Source organism: Arachis duranensis, chromosome 10, assembly GCF_000817695.3.
Source record: "Arachis duranensis cultivar V14167 chromosome 10, aradu.V14167.gnm2.J7QH, whole genome shotgun sequence".
In the NCBI taxonomy this organism is placed as follows: Eukaryota; Viridiplantae; Streptophyta; class Magnoliopsida; order Fabales; family Fabaceae; genus Arachis; species Arachis duranensis.
Genome location: NC_029781.3, coordinates 103,690,900 through 103,701,447, shown reverse-complemented (window position 1 = coordinate 103,701,447; position 10,548 = coordinate 103,690,900). Strand labels below are relative to the sequence as shown.

Sequence of the window (10,548 nt, the reverse complement as noted above, 5' to 3'; positions counted from 1 at the left end):
AATTGTTGTGCCCACCAAACTCTCAAGCGTGATCTGAAATGGGGTTTCAATAAAGCTTCCAACTTTTCTGTTTGCAGTGTTATTTGCTTCATTGCTGGGATTGTTGCTCTTCTGCTCCTCCCTGTTCTTGCCAAGAACACCTACATTTCCGAGAATGCCCTCATGCCAGGTTCTGCAAATTGCAGTATAATATATAGTATTAGTTATTAATATATTTGATTTTGTGCTTTACTCCCTTCTCCAAATAACTGCCACTACTACTAGCTATTTTTAGTGGACACTTAACCCCTTTTTTTTTTTTCAAATTATCAAAACTTGTGTGGACTTTTGCTGTGTTACCTATTTTGGCTGAAGCAGGTTCCGCAACCAACATGCTATCTAGCCATGATGTCGCTGAGGCAAACAAGTTGGTCAAGGACTTAACTGATTTGAAGCTTAGATCCAATGGATCACCCATGTAAGCTAATTTTTCTTCATGTGGCTAGTAGTTTGCGAATTTGTAAATTGTGCATGTTCTGCCAAACTTCACAGTCATTGGCTGTGAAAAATTAGAAAACCGGTGTTCCCACTTGCAAACATGATATATTGAACTGATTTATCTGAGCTAAGTAGATTTGTGATAATGCGGAAAGAAAAAATTGCTAATTTTTGTTTGTGGCAACTTTTTGTTCATAAGCTCTTTCCCGTTCACAGAAATAAGATTTAGAATTTTAGATCCAAGTTAGAACATTCTCATCTTCCAATTTTTTCAATGTTATACTACCATTGCAATAGTTATCACATATATTATGACATCTTTCATTTAGTTACAAATCAAAATTGCTGCAAAGCTGAAATATATTATTGTTATTAATTTATTATACACCATTGCCTATTAATTTACTATTTTATTTATTAAGTGTGTGTAGTAGTAACAAATTTGAGATTAGTCAAGATAGTAAGTACTTTAACCTCTAACAAATCTTGAGTTCAACTCTTAAAATAGCAAAAACATATATAAGTTGAAGGTATTTTAGGGAAAAATAGTCGGACGCCAAAAATCTCCCAGTCCCATTATATACAGTAGATGATGACACCATGTATCACTGACTAGTCATTCAACTAAAGACAGTTTTTAAGAGACAGCTCCATGTTGAAGGTATTAAACTCTACTGCATAAGGGATATATCGGTTTGAAACCAATACTTGATGCACCATTCAGGAACATAATTCAGTCACTTTATAAGGATCAAAATTTCACATTGCCCTCCTTCATTGTCATTGGTCATGGTAGTTGCTTTAGTTTCATCTTCCCCTCATGCAATTTTGTAAGAAATAAATGAAATGTTTCACTCTGTTATATGCAGTGAAAGCCGAAAACTTATTGCACAATATATGTTAGGCTTGGATGCTGAAGTTACCTATCACAATTTCTATCCTCAGTTGAATCAGTTCCATCCATTACATTTCTTTACCAGTCCTGATTCCAGTATAATCTCGAAAAATATAAGCTGTGCATCAATTGGGATAAACACTGTTGGAATCATTAGAGCACCACGCGGGGATGGCAAGGAAGCTATTGTCTTAGTTACACCTTACAACCCAAAGAAAGTAGTTTTGGGGGAGGCTTTGTCCTTGGGTGTTGCATACTCAGTGTTCTCATTGCTGTCACGGGTCACTTGGCTGGCAAAGGATATCATATGGCTTGTAGCTGATTCACAATATGGGGAATATTCTTCAGTTTCTGCGTGGCTGAGAGAATATCAGGCTCCACAATTCCATAGAGTTGTAGTTAATAGTGAAACATGTAATGAGAGCAGCACTATTGAGGGGAATTTATACAGTGGTTTTAGACGTGCTGGAACAATAGCTGCTGCCCTTGTAGTTAAAATTGCAGAGGATGGTAACCATTTTGACGACAGTCTTAATATTTATGCTGAGGCTTCCAACGGGCAGATGCCAAACCTTGACCTAATAAATATCGTAAACTACCTAGCTGTACATAAACAACATTTGCGGATAAAAGTGAGCAAGATGTGGTCTCTACTTGGCTCTAAGTGGCTCAATACTTTAGGTGTTTTTTGGGAATGCATAGGACAATATGCTAGACGCCTAAATCCTCAGTGGAAATTTGGTATTCCTGCTAATGAATATGTGGAGGGCACTGCTACACTAGCAAGCTCAATGTATTACCAGGTGTTTTACTTTTTCCATTCAAGAGAATGTGTCTATTATCTTTACTCCATGTCATCTGGTAATAAATATTCTTTCTATCTGCATTATTCCTTAGGGTTTGGGTGTTCCCACTGGTCCACATGGTGCCTTCCGTGATTATCAAGTTGATGCAATTACCGTGGAAATTTCACCAAAAGTTTCTCCTACTAAAATGAACAGGCATATTGACTTTATTTTCCGTGGTGGAAGGTACGTGTCATTCGTATGCTATGTCGTTGACTCTATATGTAATATTATAATATTGGAATTGGAATAAACAGTTGACCATTATTCTTAATGTTAACTCATTTCATATTCTTAATTATTTTGTGTTGTCCATCTTTAACTGCCGTCGTGTTTGCCATTTAATATCAACAAATCATTATATGAATACTTTAAAAAACTTAGAAAACTTTAGGTGGTTTCTTTGAGGTCTTAGTTTGGTGTCAATAGTATCAATAATTAAAGTGAAATTATGTCTACTGGTACTAAGAAAGTTGAAGATTCTAAATTATTGGATAAAGAATATTCTTGAAATATTTCTCTTGGTGAATTCAATTGGGTGGTGACGAGTGATATTGCATACATTTTGTTTCTTTTGCTGATGAGGGAGGCAAGATAATTTAAAAAATATCATCAGCCTTTTGCATATGTACTTTGTATTAAAACATGTATTTGTCAGAAGATCTTTCTCCTTTTGTTTGAAGAACTGTAAGGAAAGTGTTTTGTACTTGTTACAGGTTGATCGAAGGGGTTGTACGTTCCATAAACAACCTTCTGGAGAAGTTTCATCAGTCATTCTTTCTGTACCTCTTGACATCTCCTAGTAAGTTCGTGTCAGTTGGAGTTTACATGATTCCATTTGCATTACTTGGTGCACCCCTTCCAATAGTTGCAGCTTCGCTATACATGTTTTCCAGTAAAGCCACTCCCCAAGCCCCAGTTGCCTCCGAAGTAGATTTCAGCCTCGAATCCTGGAAATGGATAAACTCTGCCAAGAAGGTTTTTGTCATTCATCTATGGGGTGTTGCTGTTTCGTTACTACCATATTTCCTGTGTCGAATTCCCGGTCTCACCCCAACAAATAACTTAACAGTATGGGGTTCGTTTGCAGTTCTTAGCCTCGTAATTTTGTTCTCAATGTTGGGTTATCCAACTTCTGTAGCTGTTCCTTCAGAAGCCGAGAAAAGAGAATGGGCTAACTTAAAGTCAGTAACTTTATCAGCTATTTTCATCGGTTTGTCTCTCATGTCGGTCATTAACTTTGCCACGGCAGAAATAGGGGCTTTACTTATCGTCCCGTTTTGTTTGATGGCTCGACCATTGATGCTGGATATTCAAGCTAGGAGCATGAGAACTTTGTTATTGGCCACATGCAATCTGGCTTTAGGGTTCATTGCATTTCCTCCTTGTGCATTTTTGTTACTGAAAAGTGCATTTGACTCTTCTGGTGGTTATAATATTAGTGACTATTGGAACTGGATGGAATCACTTTGGGCATGGAATAGTGCTACTTACCTTTACATTGGTATTGTTCACCTCCCATGTTGGGCACTCTGCATTCACATTTTATTTCATCCTTCTTGACATGTATTATAGGTTACTTGAACAAGTAATTAGTGCAAGAAATTTTTGTCTTAATGTTTCTTCTCCAATTAATTTAGCAACATCTCATGTTACTCTTTGTGGTTTATTCTGGCGTGTTGATGTGGCTTATAGATAGATAGAATTCATATTTTGTGCAACCTAATCACTAATTGGAGGAATGAAGTTTTAAAACTGATCTAATATAAAGGTAGAAATTCAGGTGCAGTCGATTTCACGTGAAGTTGATATCTGAGAGCCGTTAGATGAAAATTTAGTCAAATCAGTCAAATCATCTAACAGCTTTCAGGTATCAACTTCACGTGAAATCGACTTCACCTAAGTTTTCACCTACCAGAAATATTCCAAATAAATTTGAAACAACTAAAAAACATTGATTACACAACTTTTTTTTCCCTCTCTTTTCTAACCCATCTTCCAAACTCATTGCCGTTATAGATGGGAAGAAATAGTAGTTACAATCACTTATTTGCGGACATAAACTCTGGCTCATCAATAAGTATTGGATTCTAAAAATTTTGATACTATGTCATATTCTCAAAATGTTTGCAATGTGTTAATAAATTTTTCTAATTTCTTAAAAAAATTTTCAATGATATTTAAAGTACTCACTAAGAAATTATACAGCATATAAACTTATAGTTCTTAACAAAATGGGATGGATAATTGGAAAGATATTGTAACTTTAAGAATAAATTTTGCAATTTTTCTGAACGTATTTTTTCACAAGTGCCAATGTGAGCATCACATAAATGTTTTTAAGAATTTATATATTATTTATAAATTCAGTTGGATACATACTATGAATTGTTTATTTTTTATCTATAAATTTATCCGAAATTTAATAATTATGTATTTTTTTTTTGGTGACTAATATAATTATGTATTTGTAAATATTACAACATATTTTTATATTTTAATATTTTCTTATGTACAATCTATTATCTACTTCCACTATATATAACAGAAATATAAGAGAAATTTAGCACACAATTATTTTTTAAAATATTTTAAAATATATAATTCATAAAAAGAAAAAAGAGTAAGCCAGAAATGCAGAAACCCTAGCGTAGACAGAGTATTCCGATTCATCTCTTCTCTGTTTGTTCGCCAGCTGCAGGTCCGCCGCCATTGCCTGCGAGTCTCCGGCTCGCCGCCGCAGCCTCGTCTCTCGTTCTCTTAATCTGCTGCGAGTGCGCTGTTTTCTCCACTTGAGTGGAGCGTTTGCTGAAGTTGCGCGCGTTGTTGATGAAAGGTGTGTAGTGCAATTTTCAATTTACATCTCAATTTCGTTACCAAATCACACTTATGTTAGTCTGATTTTCATTTCATAGTTTTATCATATTTGAATTCTCATGCTGATTCCGAAATGGGGAATTTAATTCAGTTGCAGGTTTTTTTATTTTTAATAGAGATCTCAGCTGAATGGCGGTGAGTGCATTTTTTTATTTTTTTTTATTTTTTGGTAGATATTTGGCTCTGTTGGTATTTAATTTATTTGTTGATGGTTGTGTCATTTCAGCAATTTGTTGCTTGTGGAGAACCACATTTGACATCGACTCACATTGCATTCATAAGATACTTGAACCGCACCATTGAGTCAATCAGGCGAGATATTGCGGACACATTTGCAGCCATTTTCGGCTCCGAAAACAACCTTGCCCCCTCTGTAAGGTATTTTTAATGATCTCTCTATTTCCGTTTGTGTGCCAGATCAATGAGCCTTTGAAAAATGGTAGACATTTTAAATAGTTTTAGTTTCATGCAACTTTACTTCCATGAGCTGAAAGGTCCTTTTTGCTAAATGGAAGTATAGAACAATTTACCACCTGGTTAGAATTCAATTTTGAAAAATATGTTGCCAAATTTTTGGGTTACATGAAAGTACAAGGTTTTTGTTTTTGTTTTTTGTTTTTTCTTTTTTTTTGGTATTTTTCCCTAATGTCTTATTTGTTGCATTTGGCTTCCCTAGAAGGTGGATATTGGCTTTGATATTGAGTAAACTTCATATCTTAACACTGAATAATTCTTGTTCTGTAATGATATTCTGAATTCTGAGATGCATTGTCATACTAATACTATAATGTACTGTCAAATTTATTCATATTGTAACACACATTGTGTAATGTATCTTACAAATAGCCCCATCTACTTTGAACCTTTAAATATACAAAATAGAATATAAGATCGATTTTTATGTTATATATATTAAAGGTTAACAATCTCTCTCTCATCTACCATGATCTCTTTCAATTTGAAACTTAGATATTATTTGTCAAGTAATGTTGTTATGGTGCTTCTTGATATGGTGTAGCACTAGATGTGAAGATGATATTGCTTTATCGTCTACCAAATATCTAATATCAGCTATTGGGAAAAAGTGCCATCTAATTGCTCAGGATTGTTCCTCAAATGAGAAGAGCTTCCGTGACAAGAAGGGCCCAGATGCTGTTTTCAATGTATTGGATAATATTCTAAAGGACAGTTTAGAGCGACTAAAGATGATGAGGTTAGCTTTGTTGTCATCAAAATTTGAAGTATGTATGATAAATAAATAAATGAATATTATTTCTTTAAGCTAATAAAATTAACTCTAAAGGAGTTGTTCTAATACTAATTGTAGATATATCTAGGTTCCATTATGGAAATATGCTTCTCCTTTATGCCTTTATTTATAAAGGAAGTCTGTCGCAGAAGTTTGTGGAACAATATTCTTAAATAATCATTGGGATGCAATATGTGTTTTTATGCTTTGTGTCTTTTTATGTATATGTAGAAGAAAATGTGTGGAGTCCAAAACAAATGAACTTTTTGGGGATTTCATGAAATGTCCAGGGAAAATATATCTTTGGCCAAGATAGATCTTCAAGGATGCACATTTGTCTATAACTACACCGAACATGCAGCTACCATTAGGTCGTTGTGCTTGGAAGGGAAGTTGGGAGCAGCCATGTGGCTTCGGAGGAAAATGGTGCAGAAGGGTCTCATTCTTGACGTGTTTACCCACAACCATATAGTAAATGGGCTGTGTAGAACTGGTCTTGCAGAGGAGGCAGATTGGCTTATTAGAGAGATGTTAGAATTTGGTCCTCACCCCAACTCTGCTACTTATAATACTTTAATCAAGGCATATTGCATTGTTAATAGTGTAGATAAAGCTTTGTATCTGTTCTCCACCATGACCAATACTGGTATTCAGCCAAACAGAGTTACTTGTAACATACTCGTTCATGCGTTGTGCGAGAAGGGTCTTTTGAAGGAAGCTAAAAGGATGCTTGAAGAAATATTACATGATAATCACAATGATATTCCGAATTTAGTTACCTCTACTATATTTTTGGATTATTACTTTAAGAATGGTGCAATTATTCAGGCTCTTAGCCTTTGGAATGAGATGCTTCTGAAGTGCACTAATGTAGATGTGGTTGCTTATAATGTTCTTATCAATGGATTTTGCAAGAATCAGCAAACGAGCCTTGCATATGGATATGCATGTGAGATGATTAAGAAAGGTTTACAACCTGATGGTTTTACCTATAATATTCTTATTCATGCTCTATGCAAGGAAGGCAAAACCGGTGAAGCTTGCTATATTCTTGGAGTCATGTCTAAAATGGGAGTTATGCCTGATCAAATTTCATATAAGATTATGATTCGTGGTCTTTGTTTTGTTGGAAACATTGCTAAAGCAAAAGAGTTGCTTTCGTACATGTTGAGCAACGCAATCATTACCAAGCCTTTAATGTGGAACATAATAATTGACTTTTACGGAAGATGTAGAGACCGTAGTAATGCATTTTTTACAAGGGATCAAATGCTAGCTTTTGGTGTCTGCCCCAATGTGTTTACGTATAATTCTTTAATTCTTGCAGAAGTCAAGTGTGGAAATTTCCATGATGCTTGTACTCTGAAGGAGGAGATGATTATTAAAGGTCTCTTTCCTGACATTGTTACTTATAATTTGTTGATAGGTACTGCTTGCAGTTTAGGGCGTCTTGGTTTAGCACTTGAATTGCATGATGAGATGGTGCGAAGGGGTTGCAAACCAGACATAATAACTTATACTGAACTTGTTAGGGGCTTTTGTATTAGGGGTGACCTAAAAGAGGCAGAAGAGCTTTGTGCTAAAATACTGAAATCAGGTTTATTGAATGATCATGTTCCAGTTCAGATTCTCTTCAGTACTTACTGCAAGAGGAAGCGACTGTTCGAGGCATTTAACTTGTATCAACAATGGTTGGCGAGTAAACGAGATAATTACCCTTTGTAAATGTTTGGCTTTAGGCATTGCAGTAAAATGTTCTGGAAATGAAAGCCGTGTTTGCTTGGAAGCGGTTCTTTATTTTTATGAAACGTAGGTTGGTGGTTCTCAAGTGGTGGCTCAACACTGCAGGTACATATTGATGCTCCTTATACATAATTGTTTGCATTCAGTGAAATAATTGAGTTTGTCTCTCATCCACAACAATTGATAGATGCTGCATGCATAAGCACATTTTGGGCTGAATATAATACTCTAGTTGTGGGTGTCACTTTTGCAAATCTGCATTTATAAATGTTTCTATTATGTGGAAAATAGACTATATAAGGGAGGTCAAGCAAAGTCATGGTAGAATACAATGGCGTCACTTGTTTCCCCACCTCTTCATTGCTGTTTTGCTAGAATGATCAAGCAGCTTTTTATTTATCCTATATGAACAAACACCACGAAGAATAATTGCCATTTCAAACTAATTGGCTTTCAGCTTTCTTGAAAAAGCTAGAGAGAGTAGGTTTTAAGAAAAATCAGTTTTCAGGTTTTGTTGATGTTGTAAAATTACTTTTCTAGAACTCAAAACAAACATACCCATAAAATCATTGACGAATTTGTACCTAATTGCTTAAACATTTAGGATAGTTCATTCTTGGCACGGTACTGTAGTCTACATGCTATCATAAAAAGCACTATGGCTACATTTGGATTAGTGGTAGGGTGGAGTGGAATGGAAGCCCATTAAATTTCCTTGAGCTCCCATTGTTTGCATTAACAAAATAATTATGGAATTGATGTTACTTGATTTAATAGATTCCATTCAATTCCATTAACACCTTCAATTGGAATGGAGAAACATAATTTCCCAGGAATGTTGGCTAAAATATGTATTAGAGGAGCTATGTAAAATTTTCATGGATTACACATTTTCCAGTGGAGGGACGCAAACCAAAGGAATTTAGTTCCGTGCAATGACTTTGGTCTTTTATTACTATGCAGCACTCTTCTCAACTCCAGAAGATGTTCCCCAGACCAAAGTAAAAAAAGCTCTGGGCTAATTATTATCTTACTCAGGTAGGATTTCATTATTCTTTTATTAATCACAACCTTGTTAAAATATCTAATCATGAAAATTATGGGGGAAATCTAGTTGGAATCTTAAGTTTTGCGCAATCTATATTTACTTAGAGGTTGCATCTTATCTCTAGTAATGTTGAAGCTGCATGCTTGGCACTAATACCTGTATGTGCATAGATAAAATTTTTGAAGTCATGTGACTTTTTTTTGTTATTTTAATTAGGTTTTGCATTCAAATCATCATTTATTTTATTATTATTATTATTATTATTTTTAATTAGGATTTGCATTCATCTGAACTTTCTCCACAGGGTGTGTTGAGATATTTTCTTTCAAAAAAAAAAAGGATTTGCATTCCTTCTGTCACTTGATAGATATATGGATTCCAATGTGTTCTGTTAATTCTAACTGTCATTATCATTATATATTGTAAATCAGGAACAATTGTAAGAACTGCTGCTTCTTTACATGAAGGTTATCATAAGAAATGTCGCTAAACTATCATGGAACATTGCCAGGCTTTGCTCACCACTCGCCTTACTAAAAGCCTGAGAAACTGTAGGCACTACTGCTGCTCTGCTTAATATTGAACGGCAGATATTACCTTCAACCCATGCCTGTTGGTGCTGGATTGGGGCTAGCCATTGTTATCTGTGAACATTGTGTGCTTGGAAAGAAGAGTGCTTTGAAAGCTGGCTTTGTGACTGACGGATTAAGGTTGAGTTAAAGTGTTGAGAGGAATTGTATGTATTTTGGAACTTTGTCTAGGTATAGCCAATCCCCTAGACAAAAGATAAATGTTCTGTAAACTTGTAAACAACTGAACTGGAATTTATAAATTCTCTTCATTAAAATTGATACTAATGAGCTGTAATTCGAATAATATCTATCTTGATCCTAGTGATTAAAGAATTGATGTGCCTTGAATTCATTTCCAATATTCGATACTAATACTAGAGTACTAGACTCTTTAGGGCTACTAAGTATCCTTCCATATAAGATATGATTGATCAACTATAAGATATTTTAAAAGCCATCTCTGTTTAAGGCGATCAAATTAACATAGAAACAGAGATGATTTCTACAAGATTTTGTCACATTGATAAAAGGCTAACAAAAGCCAATAGTGATTTGTTGAAGAATTTGTGAGAAATGGCAAATAGAATCACATATGTAGACAAAGTATAGCAATTAAAAAGTAATCTATTTATTAGTTGTTTAACATGCTACATTGCTACTTCATGCGTTGGGGGAAGCATCTTATGATACTATGTAATTATCGTACAATATAGTTCATAGCGAAACTCTAACCCTTTTAGGAAGGGAAGGGAAAATCAAAAAGCGAAGTTGAAAAAGATGGGGAGATGAACAATGAGGAGAACAATATTGAAAGGGGACTGCTGAGATGGAGACAGAAATTA

The 10,548-nt window shown here is 34.9% G+C and overlaps 2 protein-coding genes across 6 annotated transcripts in view; both read left to right on the top strand.

Annotated features, from left to right (window-relative positions):
* LOC107471815 (uncharacterized) overlaps positions 1-3,886 on the top strand; it is a 4,184-nt gene extending 298 nt beyond the window's left edge. The window contains exons 2-6 of the mRNA XM_052255788.1: positions 76-169; positions 358-457; positions 1,347-2,175; positions 2,270-2,403; positions 2,934-3,886. Coding sequence (XP_052111748.1) covers positions 76-169; positions 358-457; positions 1,347-2,175; positions 2,270-2,403; positions 2,934-3,780 — 2,004 coding nt within the window. The 3' untranslated portion in view covers positions 3,781-3,886. The remainder of the gene's footprint in view (positions 1-75; positions 170-357; positions 458-1,346; positions 2,176-2,269; positions 2,404-2,933) is intronic.
* Positions 3,887-4,803: 917 nt separating this feature from the next.
* LOC107471816 (pentatricopeptide repeat-containing protein At5g24830) lies at positions 4,804-9,991 on the top strand. 5 transcript variants are annotated; one of them, XM_016091311.3, is made up of 7 exons: positions 4,804-5,053; positions 5,192-5,229; positions 5,321-5,472; positions 6,113-6,307; positions 6,634-8,191; positions 9,050-9,124; positions 9,566-9,991. In XM_016091311.3, exons 2-5 carry the CDS (start codon positions 5,224-5,226, stop codon positions 8,066-8,068), a joined length of 1,788 nt encoding a protein of 595 aa, XP_015946797.1. In that variant the 5' UTR covers positions 4,804-5,053; positions 5,192-5,223; the 3' UTR covers positions 8,069-8,191; positions 9,050-9,124; positions 9,566-9,991. The 5 variants fall into 5 exon arrangements, with proteins under 5 accessions (XP_015946797.1, XP_015946796.1, XP_020988628.1 ...); XM_016091310.3 differs by having other exon boundaries at positions 5,186-5,229; XM_021132969.2 differs by lacking the exons at positions 4,804-5,053; positions 5,192-5,229 and having other exon boundaries at positions 5,353-5,467.
* The last annotated feature ends 557 nt before the right edge of the window (positions 9,992-10,548 follow it).

Coding starts and splice junctions, on each gene's coding strand:
- LOC107471816 (XM_016091311.3), top strand. Junction 5,473..6,112: donor AACCTTGCCCCCTCTGTAAG/GTATTTTTAATG, acceptor GATATGGTGTAG/CACTAGATGTGAAGATGATA. Junction 6,308..6,633: donor GAGCGACTAAAGATGATGAG/GTTAGCTTTGTT, acceptor TGAAATGTCCAG/GGAAAATATATCTTTGGCCA.